Raw genomic sequence first — 22,968 nt, 5'->3', positions numbered from 1 at the left:
AACTCACCACAGAAATATTCTCGAAATGAAATTCGCATTTTCATTTGGATTCTTTTCCTTAAGAACTACTTTAGACTCCATTGTTCATTAATTTTAAGTACTATAAACGTACATTTAAATTTTAAGTTCACCACAAACCGCACTCGTAAATTCACTGAGCAACAGATTTCTACAGTTCATTCACGGACACCGCACAAAATTTTCAGACGCATTGCATAATAAACTGGACTTTACAGAATCCTAATAACACTGTAATATAATAATATTTATGACAGAGGACACTACTAGTATTTTATTGTGGTATTTTATTATTAAATTGTAAGGCCGGTATATCACAGTTTAAGCGGCTGGCTGGAATAAAGGAACGCGCACCCCATGCGCCTGTCCTGAGAGCCGTGGTGCTACTGAAGAGCGAAGTGTGCTGTGTGCGTGAACAGCTGTACGCTCGTCTTTATTGCCGCGAGTTCAACTTATCTCAGTGAGCGTACACGTACGATTCACAAACACCACATTTTAAATATTATGCATAGTAGACAATACTAGACTGTACAGCCCTAGTAGACACTTGTCTACTGGAGATGATTGGATGAGTTTACACTTACAGCTTGGTCATTTGATTGCATGAAATAAAATATTTATTTTACGTCATCGCAAATTACAATTTTGGGAAAAGAAATTATATACCTACTTAACGGCGTTTTTTTAAGCGGATTTGCCACTTGGCAAGCGATTATCGTAAACGCTAACAAAGTGTATGCGATTTAACATTAATGCATCGCTTCGCTAGCGAATACTACTGTCAATGGGACATTTTGTGGCGTTGGCGTTTGTACGATAATCGCTTGCCGCTTGTCTAGGCCCTCAGGGCGCCATACGTAGGTAGCTTGATTTGTGATAACTTTGAAAGCAAAAAAAAATCGGCTAGCTTAAATGTGAGTTGGACTTGCGCACGAAGAGTCCCGAGCAAACTAGATGACACCCGCAACTCCGTTGCGCCAAAATTCGTTTATCGCGTTTTTCCAAGATAAAAACTATCCTATGTCCTTTCTCGGGACTCAAAATATCTCATATATTAAGTATATCAAAGTTCCTGGGTCATGGATGTGTTTAGACAGACAGTCAGACCGACGGACAGACAGACAGACAGGCAGACGGACGGACGAAACTTATCATTATTCTATTTCAAAAATACGTCTGAGTTGTGATACTGTATGTATTGTATATACTGTGCAAATACGATCTCACTGCGACGCCGCCGCCTGACCCCGTGCGCCAAAACGCTGAATCACGACTACGATAAAGATTGAAATAGGTATACAAATTACAAAGTGAACAATATTTTTTGTACACAAAAATAAATTATTGATTTAGCATAATCTTTTAGGTTTTCAGTTCTATTCCTGGAGATGATTGGATGAGTTTACACTTACAGCTTGGTCATTTGATTGCATGAAATAAAATATTTATTTTACGTCATCGCAAATTACAATTTTGGGAAAAGAAATTGTATACCTACTTAACGGCGTTTTTTTAAGCGGATTGGCCACGAACGCGGAGAAATCGAACATTATACAGTGTTTACAAAACAAAGTGATTTTAATGATTATACTTTATTATAAGTTTATGCTTTAGAGCGCTAACAGACGAACGGCACGTGTCGTCGGCACTCGACGGCACGTGTCGGCGGCAGTCGACGGGCGATGGCACGGCAGCCGTCTACAGTTTATCACGCTTGCAGTTGTGACTTGAGACGTATCACGTACCGCGTAAAGGTAAGCATCCACAGGTCGGTATCGTACGCAACAGACTTCTCACTTTTGAGCATACATTTACGAGGCTAGTCGGTAATCCCGAATCCGTATTCCGTAAGTCCTTTAGGTACTTAGCACGGGGCCAGAGTCCAGACTCCAGACTGACGTGGTATGAACCATGAAGCAGTCAAGCATGAAGAGGTAACAGACAGACAGTCAAATTGAAGTAATTCAAATAGGTATATAGTTAAAATTAAACAAAAACTGTTAAAATACAAACCATAATATTATACACAATATTTACATACAAAACTTACAGGATTACAATACTCTTACCCCCTTACAAAAAAAAAAAATGCACACTGTGTAAAGTGTAAACGGAGAAAAGACTTATAGTAATAGAATGTTTTGTCATTGTCAAGTGACTATTCTAGCGTATCAAACAAGAATAAAACATTCTTAGCTATACCAACAGCCAACAACATATACAGTGCATATCTTTCCATTTCTTATGGGGTTAATAAATAATAATATTTTACTAGTAACTGAGCTATAATGCTCTTTGTACTTTTCTTACATGTTGACTCTTTGACTCTTTTAAAGCTACCTCAAGCGTATTTGTGAGATGCATGAGATTAGGCAGGTCACATTGTAAGATCACATGGTTAATAATATTCTGACACTGGCTGGCCGTCTTGGCTTCCTGAAGGGAGTTATTGATTTCGATTTCTGACAATTTGTTTTGGAAATTGCCTTCATTAGATAGTCCAAAACTCTTTGGAGTCGACAGCACAAAGTCCATTGTTACCATTGGTTTTATTTCTTTCTCATTTTCCCTTGATGCAACCTTAAAATATATTTGGATTAATATTTTTAAACTAACCCCCTTACTAATAAACGTTGTATAAGCTTTGAATGGTTATACAGTGTTTTGTTCCTGTCACACAAGTGACATTTTTAATTGGATTGAAGAAGACAAAACACTGTATAACTATTCAAAGCTTATACAGCGTTTATTAGTAAGGGGGTAAATGTATAACAAACTGTGTGACGTGTTTAGTGAGGAGGTTCTACAAGTACTAAGTAGATTGAGCATGATGTACAGAGCACTAACAATACTTAACACATAATTAAAAATATGCTGTACATTATAGGAGTTATTTTTATAGTGCTTAATTTCAATTGTTCCTTAAAGTTGGCAATATAATTCATTAAAGAAAGAATTATATATTACTAAAACTTACTTGCACTTCAAATCTCCATTGTAAGTCTTGATAACTAGGTTCTCTCTGCTGGAGTACTTTCAATGCATCAGCAATTTCAGTTTTCTTAGTATTATAAAACTTCACTAAAACTTGTTGTTTGTCCGTTGAAAAGCCTGCTATAGCTAGTGAGGAAGATAGGTTTGATTCTGATAACTGAAATAAAATGAAATATGGCTTTATAAATTAATAAATATTTATTAGGCTTCTTGTATTAATATACCACATATACTTATTAAGTTTTTTAGTAAACCAATTTGATTGATTGATTGCAAATAAATGATGATCATGATTATGATTAAACTTAAAGAAGAAATCCCTTTAGTTTATAATTTAGAGCCCTATGCTACCTATCCAATACAATTACTTCTGAACAAGGATCTTAATAAACATAAAACTAAACAAAATCATATAATCATATCTGATAAATACAAAAAAACTTACATTATGTTTGCAGGCTTCTATGATGAGGTATGATAAGGCATGTATTACATTTTGTACATCAGCAACTGATATTTGTAACTTCTCTGTAAGCAATAGAAACCATTAAATTACTCGGTGCTTATTCCTATTGTAATCATTCACCAAATTTTTCGAAACGTCCAACTTACCTGCTGCAAGTGTGCACTTTTTGTGACTTATTCCGTTATTCAGGAAATCTATTGTTATTTTACAGAAATCAACTAAAACTGTAAGAAAGCATTAGTATTTTATTCAGCTAGATAATAACAAAAACCCAATGCGATTTTTTTTTACCTTGTACCGAATGTTCATGAAATAACTGCAAGTGTTGTTTTTGGAGATCACTTAAAAATATAATCATGTTTCAGGCAGGTATACGGGAATCAAATGCAAAATAATACAATTAAAGAATTCTATATTAAAAATTTCATTAAAACAAGATCCCAAATTCTAAAACGAGCCGGGCCGCAGTTTGTCACTTGTCAGTTGTCACTTGTCTCAAATTACTGTCACTGTCAAATGTCAATATTAAGACATTTTTTTTTCATAATATGGCGCTCGGCTTTTTCCAACCATGGCCAGTGTCAAGTAAAATATTGCCGGGAAAAATTTTTTTTCGTGAAAAATTTACAAAACTTTATGTCGTTTTTCAGATGATCGTCAAGTTGAAAGTCTATCTGACCATACCAGATTCCATCTAAATATTGGTTAAGCTTGAACAATATCAGACAGAGACAGACACTTTCGCATTTATAATATTAGTAAGGCCGGCCATAGACGGACCGTATCTTGCAGTCGAAACCGACTGCAAAATGCGGTCGCTGCCTGGCGATCTGCAGTTTTCATACTGTATAATTCATATCCGCAATACACGGACCGCTCGAGCAGTTCTTGAGCGGTCGGTACAAACAACGCGACCGCTCTAGAGCAGTCGGTCCCGACACTCCCGACCGCAATTTGCGGTCCGTCTATGGCCAGTCTAAGGAATTAAGGACTAGTAAAGGTAGAAAAAGTACTAGTAAGAAAAAAAGCAAAACAGGGTAAGTAAAAATTTAATAGATTTATTTGTTATCTAACTAACTTAAAATCTATATCCCTGTTAATTGAAAGAAATGTACCGTAGCTATTAAACGCATCAGGAAAATAATACTTTTTCTTTTAATTATGTACAATAATACTTAATCTAAATAATTTAACTATAAAATACAAAATTAGAAACTAAGTTCAGGATACAAAGTCTAGTCTTCTTTTGAACCACTCTGTGGGTTTTCTCCGAGGTATTTTTTCCTGGCGACTTCGAGGAGGAAGTCGCTCATTTGCTCGCCGGTCTCTTTGACCATGAAGTTGAGGAGGCTGTTGGGGTTGGACAACAGTATGAACGGATGGTCGAACTCTGCGACGCTGCCTTTGTCCATCACCAGTATTCTGTCGGAGTCCATGATGGTGTTCAGTCTGTGCGCAATCGTCAGCACCGTGCAATTCGCAAACTGATCGCGAATTGTCTTTTGAATTAATCCGTCGGTCCTGAAAAAAAAGGAAGGCCATGTCGCTAAAGTAAACAGGCAATAAAAATCGGCCAAGTGTGAGTCGGACTCGGGTACGAAGTGTTCCGTACCGGTATACAGCGAAAGTAGGCAAAAAAATTGTGTTTCTTGTATGGGAGCCCCCTTAAATATTTAGTTAATTATAATTTTATTATTAATTATTAAAGTAAAAATATAATTAAGGATTTTATATAATTAAGGATTGATTACGAGCGAAAAAACCTAAAAAAAATCACATTTGTTGTATGGGAGCCCCCCTGAAATATTATTTTATTGCGCTTTTAGTATTTTTTGTTATACTCGGCAACAGAAATACACAATCTGTGAAAGGGGTACGAAGATTTAGGCCGACCTACCGTACCGCTCGCGCTATTGTGTTATTTCGCGTTCACGAATATTTTTTTCAAAAATGGAATCTTCGAAATGTGACACTTTTCGCGGTTTTGTCCAAGATTATTTTTTGTTTGTAATAATGATAGCTATTCATTTTTGAAAAAAATATTCGTAAACGCGGAAAAACACAATGGCGTAAAGTAGGTCGGCCAGGCTCTATATAAAAATCTTCATACCCCTTTCAGAAGTCTATCTAAAGCGGTTCTTGAGTTACAGCCTGGAGACAGACGTACCGACGTACGTACAGACATCAAAGTCTCAGTAATTATAGGGTTCCATTTTAACCCTTTTGGTACGGAACCCTAAAAAAATATAATGCCAAAAGATATTCATTTTTTATTTGGATCTACAGTAAATCGAGCATTTTTACACCTTCACATTGAGAAGAAATCACTTTAAAGCTTATAAATTAGCCGTTTTACTACATTGTTTTGCTCTCTTTTCTCTACATTCGCGCTTAAAATATGTGTGCGAGAGCTGATAAGGTAGGTAGGATTAAGATAGCGATTAAAACTATATACAGGTGGTTACAAAACTAAGTGCTTGAAGAACAACTTTTTTAAACTTATGTAAGGAAAAATTCATGACGTTCGGGCGCTCGCCCATACAAAACACAAATAATTTGCTCTTTCAGCGATGCTACTTTCAAAGTGAACTCTATAAATAGGGGACACATACACACCCTAAAGTATTATCACTTAGTTTTGTTACAGCTTGCATAAAGAATATGATCTACTCAAATGTATTAGAGCCAGTCCACACGGCGCGTTGCGTCGACGCAGCGCTGCCGTTGCGTTGTTTTACATACAAATAACCAAGGCGTCATACGGCGCGTTGCGTCGTCGTAACGCACACATGACGGACAGTAGCCCTCGAGACGAAGCGGGAGGACGTGTTGACGTTAAGGCCCGTATAAATAGTCAGTACTTAAGATGCAACCCGGTCTCAAGATGCGGTTCGGCTCTGTGATTGGTCCAAATTTTGACAGCCAACCAATCACAGAGCCTGAACCGTGTCTTGAGACCGAGATGCATCTTGAGTACTGCCTATTTATACCGGCCTAAGACTGCTTCGTAATAATGCTGCGATAGCGCAGCGCCCGTGTGGCCGGCTATGCGTCAATATATTTGCGTTGCGACGACGCAACGCATCGCAACGCACCGTGTGGACTGGCTCTTAGTTACCTAATATACCTAATATTAAGATTATACACTTACTGAGGATCGACGTTAGCGGTAGCTTCATCCATGATAAGGATTTTGTTTGACCTGAGAATAGCTCTAGCCAGGCACACCAGCTGCCGCTGTCCCACCGAGAAGTTCGCGCCACCCTCGGACACATTGAAGTCGAGAGCTGGGATTGCATCTTTTAATTCCACCTGAAAATAATAGTTAAAAAACTAAAAAACACGCTTTTTTTTAATGTTTCAAAAATTTTTAACAATTTAGTGCTCAAAGATTCCTTTTCATACATACAGCCCAAGCTTATAAAAGCGTGTTAACAAAAATATCTAGTATCTTTTCCTAAAGAATAGCTACAATGAAGGGTAATTTAAGTAGCCCATTCACCATCCTGCATTGCAGTCCTCCATGCCGTCTGCCGGCTTATGCAGGATAGTGAATGGTGTCGCAGGCCGGCCGCCAAGCAGGCTGCAACACCATTTGCTATCCTGCATAAGCCGGCGGACTGCATGGCGGCCTGCCGTGAATGGGCCCTTTTATTCTATTTTGAAACACTTATTGTAATTATAATATTTGTTGCCTCGCATTTTTCTAAATCTTGAAATGGGTTCATGTTGTATACTATTGTTGTATACTCGTACGTTGTATTGTCATCATTAGTATCTCTGTGCATTTTGCGTCAGATGATAGGACGTAATATTTTATATTATATAGTCACTTAAACAAATATGTCTTCGAATATACTTATTATAAACGACGTCATCTTTGCCATCTAAAACTTACCTATGATCTTTAAAAAAACACCACGTATAAACGAAGTCAGCTATGCCAACAAAACTTATGTTCTTAAAAAATAGCTGTTAAGAGGATACACCAGGGGCTAGAGAAATGACAAAAAAGTACGTGTAATATCTATAATCTATAGCCCTTACCTAAAGCCTATACCGCAGAACGCGATAGAGAGAATTGCAGAAAATCAACGATTCGTTGTCCCCTGATTCCTCCTTCAAAACTTAACCGATTTAAGTACTTTTTTCATTAAAGATTAAAGAAAGGCCTGAGCTGTGTTCCTATGTTTTAGTTTTTTTTTTGGTATAATCTAGCCAAATCTGTTTTCTGGACGTTTGAACACAGCGGAAAATCTGGCCATTTTTTTGGGTTTCTGAACGTTCATAACTTATTTAATAATTAAATTATGAAAAAAAAGAAAACATAGGGACATTGTATTAGTGGCCGTAGATATTCAGGAAAAAAATTATAACTCTACTAGCATTATCCAGGGAGGAAACAGGGGACAACGTTTGTATGGAATTAAATTAAGAAATTAAAAAAAACCCCCGCCAAACAACTTTAAAAAGTAATGAAATAATATTTACTGCCTTTAAGTTCAAATAATTCCTAACTTGTGTAAAGTAATATTTTAGTCCATAATTGTTGTCACGGTGTGTCGGGGGACCGCCAAGTAAACTACAACCAACAACCGCCAAGTCGCTGATTATCTCCATTCGGTTCGCTGTGAATTGATCCTTTAAACTTGTTATGTGATATCAAACATCTACATTAGCGGTCCCCCGACACACCTTGACAACAATTATGGACTAAAATATTACTTTACACAAGTTAGGAATTATTTGAACTTAAAGGCAGTAAATATTATTTCATTACTTTTTAAAGTTGTTTGGCGGGGGTTTTTTTAAATTTCTTAATTTAATTTTATTTCATTCTTTTTAAACTTGTGTTGGTTATAGTGCAGAATAATTCCTATCAATGTATTTACTATCTATCAATGTCCTTTTCGATGAGGCCGTCAATATGAGCCCAAACATGAAACCTCCACTTTGGGTTCATACGAAGCTCGGTTCCTATAGAATCCAGGTGATGCTGCAGCAGCAGCATGTAAATATTTACTGTCTAGTGCCTATCTACTTTTTACTGGTTGTCGCAATTAAAATGAGCCCAAACACGAAACCTCTGCTCTAAGTTGGCGAGGAGTTGGATATCCTATTGATTACCAGGTGATACTGCAGCACCTGGTCAACTTTCTATTAATATGTGTATACGTATATTGCATATTCACAAATGTCACGAACTACAATGAAATATAAAACCCATCAAACGAAAACAAGTTGCTAACGGCCTTTCATGAACCAGATAAACCCTGATTGTCCAACACTGAGCAGGCTGATGATGATGAATTATAGCTAAGAACACTCTCGATCATGTCAGCTTTCAAATAAAAAAAACTAGATCAAAATCGGTCCATCCGTTTGGATGCTACGATGCCACGGACAGATACACACACAGACAAACAGACAGACAGACAGACACGTCAAACTTATAACACCCCTCTTTTTTGTCGGGGGTTAAAAAAGGGTGGTGTGGACTCCTCTTAAGCAGATAATAAACGTACTTGTTCTAAAGCCCTCCAAATGTCAAGGTCGTTGTACTGATCGAAGGGATCCAGGTTGTACCGCAGTGTGGCGTTGAAGAGCACCGGCTCTTGCGGTATGATGGAGATCTTCGATCTTAGTTCCTTGAAAAATATAAACAATGAAATAAATTAATGTGTTAGTTGATTCATGGAATTGGTACGTATACGGAAGTGACATTTTCCTAGTTCAGCTGTTATCTCAAACCGTTCCAAAACCCTAGACAAAGATCTTTATGTTTCAATTTGATCTCTGTCTGTCTTTTACCTCTTCACGCCCAAACCGCTGAACCGATTTTGCTGAAAGGCATGGATACTATGAGTTCCGAGTCCCGAAAAAGGTCGTAGGATATTTTTTATCCCGAATAATGTACGTCTCCCGCGCGATAACGAATTGACAAAATCTTTCGTTGCTTTTAATAAGTTTTTTATTTTATCCGGCGCCGAATCTGTAGACAAACAAGAGTCACATATTATGAGAACTCGGTCTAAGAAATATAATATTATACCTTCTTTCCAATGCCTTTAGTGTCGATACCATCAATGGTGATGCTGCCATCGATGGTGGAGAGCCTGAACAGGGCTGAGATCAGCGAGGACTTGCCAGCGCCAGTCCTACCCACTATACCCACCTGAAAATATAAACATCTCTTATAAAACTTGAGAGGTGTCAAGGGACACCCGGATGGAACGAAGTTATAAAAAACGCCATCTAGTTGACGCCCAGGAATATTAACAAATAAAGTCGTTGACAATATAGTCTGTCAAGAAAGTCAAGACAGGCGGGAAATTATGATTTTTTTTTATGAAATAAGGGGGCAAACGAGCAAACGGGTCACCTGATGGAAAGCAACTTCCGTCGCCCATGGACACTCGCAGCTTCAGAAGAGCTGCAGGTGCGTTGCCGGCCTTTTAAGAGGGAATAGGGTAATAGGGGAGGGTAGGGATGGGAAGGAAAGGGAAAAGGAGAGGGTAGGGGATTGGGCCTCCGGTAAACTCACTCACTCAGCGAAACACAGCGCAAGCGCTGTTTCACGCCGGTTTTCTGTGAGAACGTGGTATTTTGAGAATATGAGAACTGAGAATATGAGAACTTGAAAATATGAGAACTCTATTAATTCGAGATAAAAATGTGCAAGGTGCCAATATTTAAAATGTAATAAGCGTTCTCTGTGAAAATGCAAAGAAAAAAATACACCATAAAAGCGTGATTACGTTTAGAAAATTTTCCCGCCTGTCATGACTTTCTTGACGGACTATAATTGTCACTTCTATATATTTTATCACATTTTGTTGACTCGTGGACTTTTTTGTTTTGACACAGTTACTGTTCCTTGGTTTTTATTATTCGTAGTACCCCTACTAATGCTATTATTATTATAAAGGAGAAAGTTTGTTTGGATGTATGGATGTGTGGATGTATGGATGTTTGTTACTCTTTCACGCAAAAACTACTGAACGGATTTTAATGAAACTTGACAATAATATAGCATATATATCAGAATAACACATAGGCTACAATTTTAACCGACTTTCAAAATGGGGGAGGTGTTATGTTCGTTTTCTTATGTTCAACGATTACTCCGCCGTTTGTTAACCGATTTTCAAATTTTTTCTGTTGGTATATAGGGTATCATCCCAATTTGGTATTATATTCACAAAAGTGGTGATCTAATGAAGGATCCATAAGTAATCGAGGGAACTCCTCAAAATTTATAGGGAAACATGTGGTGACTTCGGTTTCGTGAAAAGTATTAAGCATATGCTACCAACAAGTAAGATTTTGCACCGAGGTATACCTGGTATACCGTGGTTCGAAAGGTGCTGAGAGAACTCCTGATTCTTTATGGATACAAGTTTGGGAGTTTCGGCGTTGTTTTAAGAACGGAAAGCATATACTACTATGCATAATACATTCATCATCATCATCACTACCATAGTATACCATGCATCGTCCCATGGTTATGACTTATGAGCCTATAATGACCCTGTTATTGGTACTTTTCATAGTCTTTTATCTAAAACTCAACTCGACTCGTTGAGTTTTAAATAAAAGACTATGAAAAAAAACGAGACTCGAGTTTGTCAAGCGATAATTAAAAAAATCTATACCTACCTAATATTATAAACCTGAAGAGTATGTTTGCTTGAACGCGTTAATCTCAGGAACTACAGGTCCGATTTAAAAACTTATTTCAGTGTTAGATAGCTTATTTATCGAGTAAGACTATAAGCAAAATATTATCACGCTAAGACTGAACACGACCGAAGAAACTCAAGAAAACGTGGGAAAAACGGAGGAAATATAAGAAATTACCAACTACTGGAGCAATTTTTATGGCAATATTAAGTACAGATATAGAGTAGACCAAGTGAAGGGAGTAGGGACATAAGCTATTTTTATGGGAAAATGTACGGTTTCTGTAAAATTCCTAATTTACGCGGGCGAAGCCGCGCGGGACATCTAGTATTACAAATACGAAAGTGTCTGTCTGTATATGTCTGTTACCTCTACACGCCCAAATCACTGAATAGAATTTGATAAAATTTTGTATGGAGATGTGTGCGATAAACTAATTTTGGCGCAATGGAGTTGAATGTAAATTAACACGGGCATTGTATAGTAGAAAAATAAACGAACCTTCCATCCACTCTTAATACTGAAATTCAAATCTTTCAACACGGGCGGATCTTCTGGGCCGTATCTCAAGTCAACTTTTTTGAACTCCAAGTATCCATCCGATGGCCAAGTCTTGGGTGGTTTGGTTGCTGAAATAAAAAATCGATTTTGAAAGATAGTGCAATTATGTTGCAACCATAAAGTTAATATACCTAGCGGAATAGAGAAACTGAGCAAGCGAGATGTCACTATCAGTAATACTGCGTGGTAAAAAGAGACGTGTGATACATGACAGCAAAACTCTTTTTTTGACGTCCAGTCGGCACTTATCGGCACGTTGACAGTTTAATCTCATAGAATTCATATTCAATCATGCTTGTGTAAGTGTAGGTATACGTACACATATTTTTACACACAGATGTAATTTCGGTTTCGTTTGACAGCTCGAGATTGTTGCTCTATTCCGCTAGGTATATTAACTTTATGGCTCCAACTAAAATGCTCAAACAAATAGAGCAATTCCGAGATAAAAGTAGCTTGGAAAAGTAAACTGGTATTAAGAGCCGTAGTTGTAGGGAAATATTGTTTTTCAAATCGCAGAGCAAATACAAGGTGTGATAAAGGCAACCGCTTTGTTTCCACAGCAGTTGACTCAAACTATAAGTCATGTTGATAAACGTGATATAATTTTGTAAAGTTTCATAACGTATTCTTATGTTATGAAATTTTGTTTCGTTGTATTAAGCAATCATGAATTATCTCTTGGAAAACACAACCTTCAGTCTATAATAAGTCGATAATAAATGCGAAAGTGTGTCTGTCTGACTGTCTGTCGTTCTGTCTGTCTGTAACCCCTTCACGCCTAAATCGCTAAATCGATTTCGCTAAAATTTGTTATGGAGATACTTTTAGACCCGGGAAAGGACAAGGGATACTTTTTATCCCGGAAAAATGTACAGTTCCCGCGCGATAAGCGAATTTCGGCACAACGGAGTTGCGGGCGTCTTATATACATAGGCGTCTTATATATATCTATCTACACTAATAATAAAATAAAGAGGTATAAAAGCTTTTTTTTGTTTGTAGGAGATAATCTCTGAAACTGCTGGTCCAACTGCAAAAATTTTAACACCGGAAAGCTGGTGTGTTCCTGAGTAAAATAGCCTAAATCTTATGTATAAAAAGTTATGTTTTGTTCCTGTAATTATGTCGTTCTCAGAAATCAACGCAGGCGAAGCCGCAGGAAAAAGCGCAAGCTTTTAACTACTAAGTTAATAACACAGACATAAATCAAGATAGATACTGCATGTCCCTCCATTTGTATGAAAACGAACGTGCCACTTTTTTCCTACCTACTGTGACGTACCGATGATAAGAAATGTGTCCGTTATCTAGGCCAACGTTTTTATTCCAATTTCTACAGCTCTATACGCCGTATAGAGCTGTAGAAATTGGAATAAAAATTGGAGTATACGGCACAATTAGGCATTTTTTCAATCCGATTGACGTCCGATTCCGATATCGGTGGAGCGCAGACTAAAGAACAGACTTTCGAAAGACGAGCGTTGCTCGTCGTTTGGGAACGCGATATGGCACGCGAAGTACATACACATGCGGTATCTATCTTGATCTATGTCTGTGGTGAATAATATGATACTAACGTCCAGTCTCTAAGTTCTCCTCGGCCGGCAGGTTGGTGTACTCGAGCACGCGCTCCACCGACGTCATCTGGGCCAGGAAGTCGGCTGTCACGCGCGCCGCCATCTGCAGGATCATCGTCAGCGACATCGACTGACTGATAGCGAGCCCCACGCTGCCCACGGCCACTACTGAGCCTGGGGAATTCAAAACTTTTATTCCACTACAAAGAAACTGTGTTGAATCGATGCATTATATTCATTTACTGACGAGATTCAGAGTGCCCGCTCACATCTGTATTTTTAACCGACTTCCAAAAAGGAGGAGGTTATATGTTTTTTCGTAGACGCATTTTAATCGGACGCGAAGTATATTACTTCCAACTCATAAAAAGTTGGAGATTATCATTCCAAGTGCTACCGAGAGGTTTTCTGATGAGTCTTTAAAAATGTGTGTCTTTATAAGAGGTCTATTTTTTCTTAATTCAACTGATTGCAGTGCGAGAAATTTTCATTATAGCTCCTAGACTAAAAAGGTCAATGAGCGCTATCGCCTCGATTCGCCAGGTACACAATATAATATGTATAATTTTTGCAGTGTAAGTTACAACTTACAATCACGGACGTAAAATTTTTTTTATGTCCGTGCTTACAATATTAAAATATATAAAACTCAAAGGTGACTGACTGACTGATTGACATAGTGATCTATCAACGCACAGCCCAAACCACTGGACGGATCGGGCTGAAATTTGGTATGCAGGTAGATGTTATGACGTAGGCATCCGCTAAGAAAGGATTTTGATAAATTCCAACCCCAAGGGGTTCAAATAGGGGATGAAAGTTTGTATATAATAATACTTCTTAACGCGAGCGAAGCCGCGGGCAAAAGCTCGTATTAAAATATGACGTATTGTACCGTATACTGCAGAAATTATAGTTTCGTAGCACCGGCGTAGCGCCGCGCCGTAGAGGGCGCGCGTAGATCATCCCGAAAGTATCGTAGAGGCTACGAGGTCTACGGCAGCTACGCCCGCTACGAAAGTGCGTAGCCCGCTACGAAACTTTCTTTTAGTACAATTTTGAATTCTCACAGTGAACAATAAAAAAAAACATGTTTAGGACATAATATTACTGCAATGTTGTGACGTTAGAGTGCAGCACCAGCATAGACAGTGAATAAATTAAACCTACCGTGTAATGTTTGCCTCGTTTGACAACGTGTCTGACAAAATTCTGATATTATGATGTGTGCAAGTCGGATTATTTACTGTAGGTATGTGCTAGGAGCGCCTTTTGCCTTTGCGTAATATTCTGTCTCTTAGGGCCACTTGCACGTTCCAGGGTTAAATAATTTGCCTCTGAGTTAACTTCTAACTCTGGGTTAAATATTTATATTTGCTTGCATTGCCAAGAGTTAAGACTTAACCACGAGTTAAAAAATTAAATATTAATATCCCGGGGAAGTTGGAGAGTTAAATGGCTAACCAAACACAAACAGGCCATAAAATGGCGTTTTAACTCATTAAAACGCCATTTTATGGCTTGTGTTTGGTGTTTGTAGCTAATTATCATTTGATCTATTTTTTAATAATGTATGACTTTTTGTGTTCGGATGACAATGAAGAAATTGTTGATTACATTATTACAAATAATAAAAACTAACATTAATTTAGATTTTTTTAATAGAAGAGTTGGTAAACGAATTGATCATTATATATACATATTTTTTTAATTTTTATAATTCATCTGTAGGCTTTCTACAGTGCGATGATGCCCATGAGCTGTTGCTCATGGGCATCATCGCACTGTATCAACAGCATTGAATTTCTCCGTAATTTTAAATCCATGCTTCTTGCTTTTGCTGAAGATTGCACCATCAGTTTTCTTATTTTCAATTAAGTATGCTTTTATATTCTGATATAGTACCACAAAGAAGCAGACTTTCACTACTTGTGAAGTTTGGACCACGCGAACGAGTCTTCTTTAGCATTTTCTATACAAATTATCAGAATATTCTACACGAAAGCACAATCAACGAGAGATGTTTATTTAAAAATACCACGGTCTATGATACCACGAACGACGGCGACCACAGAACAATGCGACGCTACATATAAGTCGTCCGAAAGCAATGTTTCATTTCAGATTTGACATAAAGAATAAGACTTATACGTATTCTTGTCGTGTGAGCGAGAAGAGAATACGTATGTCATTAACCGTTCGCTCTTTTGCGTTTGGTCGGATATTAAAAGAGAGACTGAATATTAGTTTCACACGTCATGTTTAACACAAAAGATTGCCAACATCAAGAAAAAAAAGGTTGGGTTAGTAAATCATGGGTTATTTTTGTTCATGCAAGTCAAACTTCGAGTTAGAAAAGTGTTAAATTAAACTTGAGTTAATAAACTCGGAGTTATTTATTTAACTCAAGACTTTACGTGCAAGCGGCCCTTATTGATTTAGAATTGTAAGTTTTAAAAAAGTTTAAGGGGTATAATGATTTTGGCCGACCTACTGTCCGCTATTGTGTTTTTTCGCGTTCACGAATATTTTTATCCATCCATTTTTGAAAAAAAATATTCGTGAACGCGGAAAAATACAATGTCGGACAGTAGGTCGGCCAGGCTCCATATTATAAAAATCTTCATACCCCTTTTAAATTTTTTTTTGAAATGTAACCTAAAGAGGGGATTTATCATTATGATTTCATTGTCATAATAACAGTGTAATATAAACATTATCACGGTCTCATTGTAGAATACGTACCAAAATCTATCAAAAGGAAGATGGCAATTACAACAGCGAGGTACACGAGACACAGTATGTCCATGTACAGGCCGAACGCTGAATTTGCACCCAAAAATGTGTAGAAAGCGCTCGAGTTGAGATCCTGCAAAAAAAAATTAAGATTTAAGACAGTGGTACTAAACCTTTTTTCATACGGGCCGCAATCACGTTACGGACTTGATGTCGCGGGCGACAACCAACATTATTCATAAATACCCATAGGTAAAAAATTACGTTGCTAAAATCAGCCTGTAAATGTTACATCCTGTTTATTCTATAGTGACTTACTTGGGCGTCATCGAAGGTTTTAATAAGTCTGTCCTGCGAGTCGGAACTTCTTATTGTTGAAATGCCGGATATTGTCGAGTTGAGCATGCTGAACACTGGACTCTTTGCTGTAAAGTTAAATATGTCATTATGATATATAATTATGTTAGGTACATAATTATCTTTAAGTTCTTTTAGGGAATCTTGTTCATATGCAGTTAAGCTTAGAACAAACCGTTAGTGACGGAGCGTCAAGTTGCGTCAAGTGTGTTTTTTGTATTCAAAACACACATTTGACAACTTGACGCAATTGAAAATTTTGCTAATAAAACGTTAAAAGAATATAAAAGAAGGGCTACAGCTGCAAGGTTAATATTTTATAAAATATTGTTTTTTTTTTACAAAAATTCGTAATTTTTGTAAAAAAAAAACTTGAAAATTTTGTCGCCAAAATTTAAATTGACAATTTTAAACCGCATTTTTTGCATTAAATTCCAGTGTTTAATTTTTTTAAATATACTTGTGGTCTATTCTACATGGAGTTCTTTAAATAAACACAAAAATAAAAATATCGCATCTTCCCTATTTGGATTATGGATAACCTTTTTTAGTTACTACACTTTTAATAACAACATTTTATACTTTGAGACTGTTTTACGTTCATTGTAAGCTTGCAAAAGGTTTTGAATTTTCTATTTTAATATCTGGATTCCTAGTATAATAATAATTTAATAACTCCCACACCGGTTTCGGTGACGGTAGCCGGTTTCATTGAAACCAGGCCAGCTACGCAGAAGTAATTTTATAGTGCCTAAGTGTGTGCGCAATACACCAGAGCACTCTCTATTCCTTTACTCTCATAACCCAGTGGGACGAAAGACTGACACGACCGGCGAGAGATCAGACGCAGGACCAACTTTTTACATGCCCATCCGACGCATGGATCATCTTACTTGTCAGACAATCAGGTGATCAGCCTGCATTGTCCTAACCAAACTTGGAAATAACATGTTTCCAATGCGGGAATCGAACCCACGACCTCCGAGTCAAGAGCCGCGCTCTATACCACTAGACAACGGAGGCGTTAAGTGTAGTGTTATTCCTAGTATATACTATATGTCAGATACTTACTTGTACTTTCCAATCTCTTTATCGCCTGAGCTGCACTGAGGTACCATTTGAGGACGATCACGAAGATTACCAACAACACTGCTGTCGGTACCAGCGTGAAGGGAAGAGCGAGGGCGTTGAGGACGAGAATACTGAGCATGAACAGGTACATCTGTAACGTCTCCAGAATAGTACGAGGCAGGAGCTCGTCCATAGCACCGGTGTCCTTGGAGAACCTGTTGAGGACTCGACCTGGAATAAAAAAAAAGTTGAAATTTTCGTTTCGTAATTAATTAAGTAAATGTTTGACAGCCAAGAAAATTATAATGAGCTGAAAATATATTTTATGAATTTAACTTGAATAAATAACAAAATATTAATATTATTACACCGTACCGAACAAACTGTCGCACCGTAAACGGCGTTGATATATTATAAAGGTTAACATGATTTTCAATTTTTCCCCTAGATAAATATAAAACTTAATTAACACTATAGCATATATTTTAAATGTGAATCATAAAGTTAATATACCCAGCGGAATAGAGAAACAAAGGCCTGAGCAAGAGAGATGTCACTATCAGTAACACTGCGTGGTAAAAAGAGACGTGTGATACATGACAGCAGCACTCTTTTTTTGACGTCCAGTCGGCAGCCGGCACGTGCCGCACGTTGACAATTTAATCTCATAGAAATCATGTTCAATCATGCTTGTGCAAGTGTATACGTACACATATTTTTATACACAGATGAAACCAATTTCGGTTACGTTTGACAGCTCGAGATTGTTGCTCTATTCCGCTAGGTATATTAACTTTATGGTGTGAACGGAGGTGCCGTAACGCATGCCTATGCGTATAGCAACTCATTTACTTACAGGTTGAGGTTTATTCGAGGAATATTGCTATAAATAATAATATCAATGTACTTAATTTTAACCTCTGGATTTCCGCAAAGTAACGCCGGATTCTATTAATTAAAATTGAAAAGGTATGAAAACTGCTAATCACAATTTATGGAGCTGTAAGACTGAGGACATTAATTAATAATTGTCAACTAACCAGAAGGATTCGTATCGAAGAATCTCATGACAGCGCCAAGAAGATTCTTGAACATGTTGTTGTGTAAGTTCTCTGACGCTCTCATGCTCATGACGACGAAAGCCTGGATTCTGACTTGGGTCATGACGATGACGAACAGAACCGCCGCTCCGTATATTATGAGGTACAGTGCTGTCGTCAGTGGACCAGTCTCGGTGTCAAAGCTGGGGTCTGGTGGAAAATATAGACACTAGTTACTATAGTAGGTAGATTACTTTAAATGTACTTTAAATGTGTGACGCCTCCGTGGTCTAGTGGTATAGAGCGCGGCTCTTGACTCGGAGGTCGTGGGTTCGATTCCCGCGTTGGAAACATACAGTAAATTCCAAGTTCGGTTAGGACAATGCAGGCTGATCACCTGATTGTCTGACAAGTAAGATGATCCATGCGTCGGATGGGCATGTAAAAAGTCGGTCCTGCGCCTGATCTCTCGCCGGTCGTGTCGGTCTGCCGTCCCAAAGGGTTATGAGAGTGTACTGCGCACACACTTGGGCACTATAAAAATTACTCCTGCGTAGCTGGCCTGGTTTCAATGAAACCGGCCACTGTCACCGAAATCGGTGTGGGAGCTATTATATTATTACTTTAAATATGGTTCATGGCTTCATGTAGATTGAGGGCGACTCATTTGTAATCGATTGTTACGATCCATCCATTCTTAGGAAATATAAGTACATATAAATAACCAAAGAATCCAGTTTATATCAGTCAATTTGCAATGCCTTAAAACGGTCGATCGAAAAAGAGTAGCCACCTTAAGTTTTCTATATCGAATTTTAAATTTCTATTTGTATGTCTACATTTTAAATAAAGTATCAAAAAAACTACCAGGTTCCACTCCTTCAGGCAATGCTTGTTCGTATTCATCGACTTGATTGGTCCTGGAAAAAATATGAAATTCAAATATTAGAATAAAATATATTGAAACAAAAGAAATGCATTTCTGTAGGAATGGAATTTACCCTATTAATTATGAATCCTACTCAAACGTTTAACTAAATCTTACAATTACGATAGCAAAGAACACATACCAGTAACTAAGCCAGTAGTCACAGAACGTCGCTGCGAACTGCGTGATCAACATCGTCGATAGCGCCATTAACACAACACACCAAGACTCCACTGAACTAAAATACTGCCAAATCACAGCGAATTTCAGGTAACCCGTCGATCTCTCTTCGGCTGCTTGTATTTGTTCCTTCTGTTCCTCCCCTCCATCGCTTTTCACTGATATTTTTGAAACGCCTCGAAGGTACTCTGGCTTTTCTCCAATCTAGGAAAAAAATAAGTTATTGTTGAGGAAGGCTAAATTGTATGCAAATAGTCAACTAACTTACAGCCTGTAGGCTACTGACAACTTGAGTTCGATAATTTCTGGACTTCTGAGACTATTAAAATTTTTAATTTTTATTTTAACCTTACCTTTTCTGACACCTCTTTAGTTTTGCCTTTGGGTTCATCTGTTGTCCGAAGTGAAGTGAATTCGACCTCGGAATTAACAAGTTCATCGTAGGTTCCAATATTTTTTATTTTACCCTGAAAACAAATGAATCTTTGTCAGTATGCCAATAGCCACTAACATTTGCTAGCAAATGTTTAGTAAATAGAGATGTTCCATAGTAAATAGAGATGTTCCGATCATGACTGTGGCCGACGAGCCGATTAGTCGTTTACAAAGAAGTCGACTAATCGGCCGACTAGTCGGTCAAGCCGATCATGGTTTCGGATGTTTCCGTAACGCTCCGTTTACTGCTGATTCACGGGTAATTCGAATAGGCTGCCTGCGAACGTGTCGGTTCGTGTTTTGGTTATGTTCACGTCATAAATCATAATACAGCTGTTGATGGTTTTCAGGATATAAATTTTTACTGTACATCATGTGAAACATAATTACTTACCTAATATTATGTTAATACAAAATCCGAGTAAGTATTTTTTATAAGAATGTTTAAGCTGTTGCTTTTGTCGTGAGTTTTGAGCGCGGCGACCGAATCTAGTTATTAGTTAATTTCAAAATAATCAAGGTTTCAATAATGGTAAAGTAATAAAAGCCGGATAGTCGGCACATCTCTAATAGTAAATAAATTATTATCATGGAGAATAATATTATAATGCAATACCAGGCAATCTCTCAGCAACCTGTAATTTATGTTGATATACTGAATAACGTGATAAATAAATAGGCTTTTTAAAAACATAGGCATACTAAATAATCATTACCTCGCTTAGTACCACTATGAAGTCGGCGGCTTTCAAGAAGTGTATTTGATGCGTCACCAATATACGTGTGCTGTGCCCAAGGTACCCCTGTATACAGCCTTCGAACAGTTGTCGGCCGACGTTGGCGTCCACGGCTGACAGGGGATCGTCCAACAGGTACACATCAGCCTAAAAAATAGAGCATTTTATGCAAATGGAAAACGAATACCACATTACTCCTAACACCACAGAGTTTTTAGAGGCTCATCAACCGTTGGTCAAATAAAATAGCGTGTAAGTTAACGCAGGGTTAATAAGTTTGCGATTAAAAGGCCCAATAGAGAGAGCAGAGCTCTACAGAGCTATATAATAGTTTTCTGACAGTTGATTGATTGTTTAAATGGTAGACGAAAATGTATATTTCAAGTTGTTAAGACTTACCTCTCTATACACAGCTCTAGCTAAATTAATCCTGGCCCTTTGTCCACCGGACAGGGACACTCCCCGCTCCCCCACCAGGGACAGGTCGCCGTAAGGGAACTGCTTGAAATCAGGCAGTAGTGAGCACACCTTTGCCACCTATAACGTCAAATTGTCTGTAAAGAATTGAAGCCACCGATAGACCATTGTTACAGATCTACATGATATCAAAATTAGGATCAGAATACTACGTGCATATACATTTGTCCAGTGTCTTTCGATCTTTTCTATGATGGGTCACATGGCATGAAAATATATTTCGTGACTCACTCTTTGCAATTTTTCATCCCAGAGAGTCGCAACCCACAGGTTGGAAGACACGTTGAAATAAGAATCCATACTAATAATATTATATACTTTAAATCTGAAGGTGTTTGTCTGTTACTTCTTCACTCTCAACCCATCAAACCGACTTAGTGAAATTTAAAATTAGGTCTAAAGTGTTACATTGTGTTTCAGCTTTTTTTTTAAAGTACGGGTCCAGCGACATAACGAATTTCAAATATCTTGCGGGCAACACGTGCAACAACATAAAATTTGTAAAGAGTCTTTAAAGTAAACATTTGAAACTTGTAAATAGTCTTTTACCTCCTTATATTTGTTGGCGTCGTAGGGCAGTCCGAACAGTATATTCTCTCTGACTGTAGCCGGGAACAGCCATGATTCTTGACACGCGTACGCCATTTTCCCTTGGGTGTTCAAGTTTCCGCCACATATCGGCAGCTCGCGAAGTAACACTTGAAGTAGGGACGACTGAAAGTATTTCAATTTTGTTTACATCCAAACCAGAGGAGACGCGGTACGATGTTTAAGTGGGCCCGTAGGGCCTAGAGTCTAGACGATCAATTTTATTGTGTGTTGATCCCGCTAATTGCGGGGAAAAAAACTTAAAAAGTTTCAATTCTGCATTGCGAGTGTGAACTGTCCCTTAGTTGTTAATTATAAGACAAGTTTATCAGTTATAAACCTACTTCACTTCTCGCTTGCACTTACATAATATTGTGTATTATGTTGCAACTTCGTTGCTCGTGATACTCCTAACTAAATATATATGTATTGCAATCTTACTAAATTATGAAGGTAATAAATAGGCAGTTATAAAACCAACATTTTCTTATACAAGGTGTAAAAAAAGTGATAATACTTTACGTGTAAAAATAGCAGCGCTGAAAGACCAATTTTTTTGTGATGTGTATGGGCAAACGCCCCGGCGTCACGAGTTTCCCCATACAAAAATGATTTTTTTCTTTCAGCGCTGCTACTTCAGCGAGACCAATTAGCGGGCGCGTTTTTTTAATTCTCAGAAGTAAAGTGTGCGTGAATGCTTTGGAGTAAAGGTTGAATTTGATATGTTCAGTTTTAGTAATTCGCTTCGATGCGCTTCGACTCTGCGCTAGTATAAATTGACCCTAAAGTATTATCATTTATCACTTAGTTTTGTTACACCCTGTACAGGGCAAACTACCAAATTCAGGCATCCCATAATATTATTGGCACTCTAGGCTTATGTTTTAAAATACTACTCACAATGCCAATAACAGGATTGGTGTCAATAATTTGATATTTTTCCAACAAAAAAACTTACTTTTCCCGATCCAACATGGCCAATAACAGCGCACAGTTTTCCTTTCTTCACGCGAATGCTGATGTTTTTCAGCGTCAGATTTTCTGGATTTTCAGAATCAGTCCACGATGCGTTTACTCCTGATAGTTCTACAGCATATTCCCTGCCTGAAACATCATA

At 37.7% G+C, this 22,968-nt stretch overlaps 3 protein-coding genes across 3 annotated transcripts in view; all 3 read right to left on the bottom strand.

Annotated features, from left to right (window-relative positions):
- Nucleotides 1–423, bottom strand: part of LOC121729273 (ATP-binding cassette sub-family C member 4-like) — a 52,323-nt gene extending 51,900 nt beyond the window's left edge. The window contains exon 1 of the mRNA XM_042117737.1: nt 8–423. Coding sequence (XP_041973671.1) covers nt 8–81 — 74 coding nt within the window. The 5' untranslated portion in view covers nt 82–423. The remainder of the gene's footprint in view (nt 1–7) is intronic.
- A 1,595-nt stretch (nt 424–2,018) lies between these two features.
- On the bottom strand, nt 2,019–3,944 carry LOC121729390 (COMM domain-containing protein 2-like). Its single transcript, XM_042117889.1, has 5 exons — nt 3,770–3,944; nt 3,625–3,702; nt 3,458–3,540; nt 2,996–3,169; nt 2,019–2,598 (listed from the first exon to the last, which is right to left on the bottom strand). Exons 1-5 carry the CDS (start codon nt 3,834–3,836, stop codon nt 2,302–2,304), a joined length of 699 nt encoding a protein of 232 aa, XP_041973823.1. The 5' UTR covers nt 3,837–3,944; the 3' UTR covers nt 2,019–2,301.
- Nucleotides 3,945–4,520: 576 nt separating this feature from the next.
- Nucleotides 4,521–22,968, bottom strand: part of LOC121729370 (ATP-binding cassette sub-family C member 4-like) — a 30,662-nt gene continuing 12,214 nt past the window's right edge. The window contains exons 9-25 of the mRNA XM_042117854.1: nt 22,810–22,955; nt 21,813–21,977; nt 21,186–21,323; nt 20,766–20,933; nt 19,968–20,081; nt 19,577–19,818; nt 19,374–19,426; nt 18,507–18,716; nt 17,467–17,697; nt 16,357–16,463; nt 16,048–16,171; nt 13,303–13,476; nt 11,663–11,790; nt 9,531–9,653; nt 9,004–9,126; nt 6,630–6,790; nt 4,521–4,999 (exon numbers count right to left, since the gene is read on the bottom strand). Of these exons, the coding sequence (XP_041973788.1) occupies nt 4,714–4,999; nt 6,630–6,790; nt 9,004–9,126; nt 9,531–9,653; nt 11,663–11,790; nt 13,303–13,476; nt 16,048–16,171; nt 16,357–16,463; nt 17,467–17,697; nt 18,507–18,716; nt 19,374–19,426; nt 19,577–19,818; nt 19,968–20,081; nt 20,766–20,933; nt 21,186–21,323; nt 21,813–21,977; nt 22,810–22,955 (2,693 nt within the window). The 3' untranslated portion in view covers nt 4,521–4,713. The remainder of the gene's footprint in view (nt 5,000–6,629; nt 6,791–9,003; nt 9,127–9,530; nt 9,654–11,662; nt 11,791–13,302; nt 13,477–16,047; nt 16,172–16,356; nt 16,464–17,466; nt 17,698–18,506; nt 18,717–19,373; nt 19,427–19,576; nt 19,819–19,967; nt 20,082–20,765; nt 20,934–21,185; nt 21,324–21,812; nt 21,978–22,809; nt 22,956–22,968) is intronic.

The sequence above is a fragment of the Aricia agestis genome, chromosome 8, assembly GCF_905147365.1.
Source record: "Aricia agestis chromosome 8, ilAriAges1.1, whole genome shotgun sequence".
Taxonomy (NCBI): Eukaryota; Metazoa; Arthropoda; class Insecta; order Lepidoptera; family Lycaenidae; genus Aricia; species Aricia agestis.
Note: the sequence above shows the minus strand (reverse complement) of the source record. Positions and strands in the feature narration are given on the sequence as shown.

Excerpts from the sequence above, each read along its gene's own strand:
- LOC121729390 (XM_042117889.1), bottom strand. The coding sequence starts at position 3,836 with ATGATTATATTTTTAAGTGATCTCCAAAAACAACACTTGCAGTTATTT. Across the intron at positions 3,703-3,769 it reads TCATGAACATTCGGTACAAG|TTTTAGTTGATTTCTGTAAA; the intron begins GTAAAAAAAAAT and ends GCTTTCTTACAG. Across the intron at positions 2,599-2,995 it reads AATGGAGATTTGAAGTGCAA|GTTGCATCAAGGGAAAATGA; the intron begins GTAAGTTTTAGT and ends ATATATTTTAAG.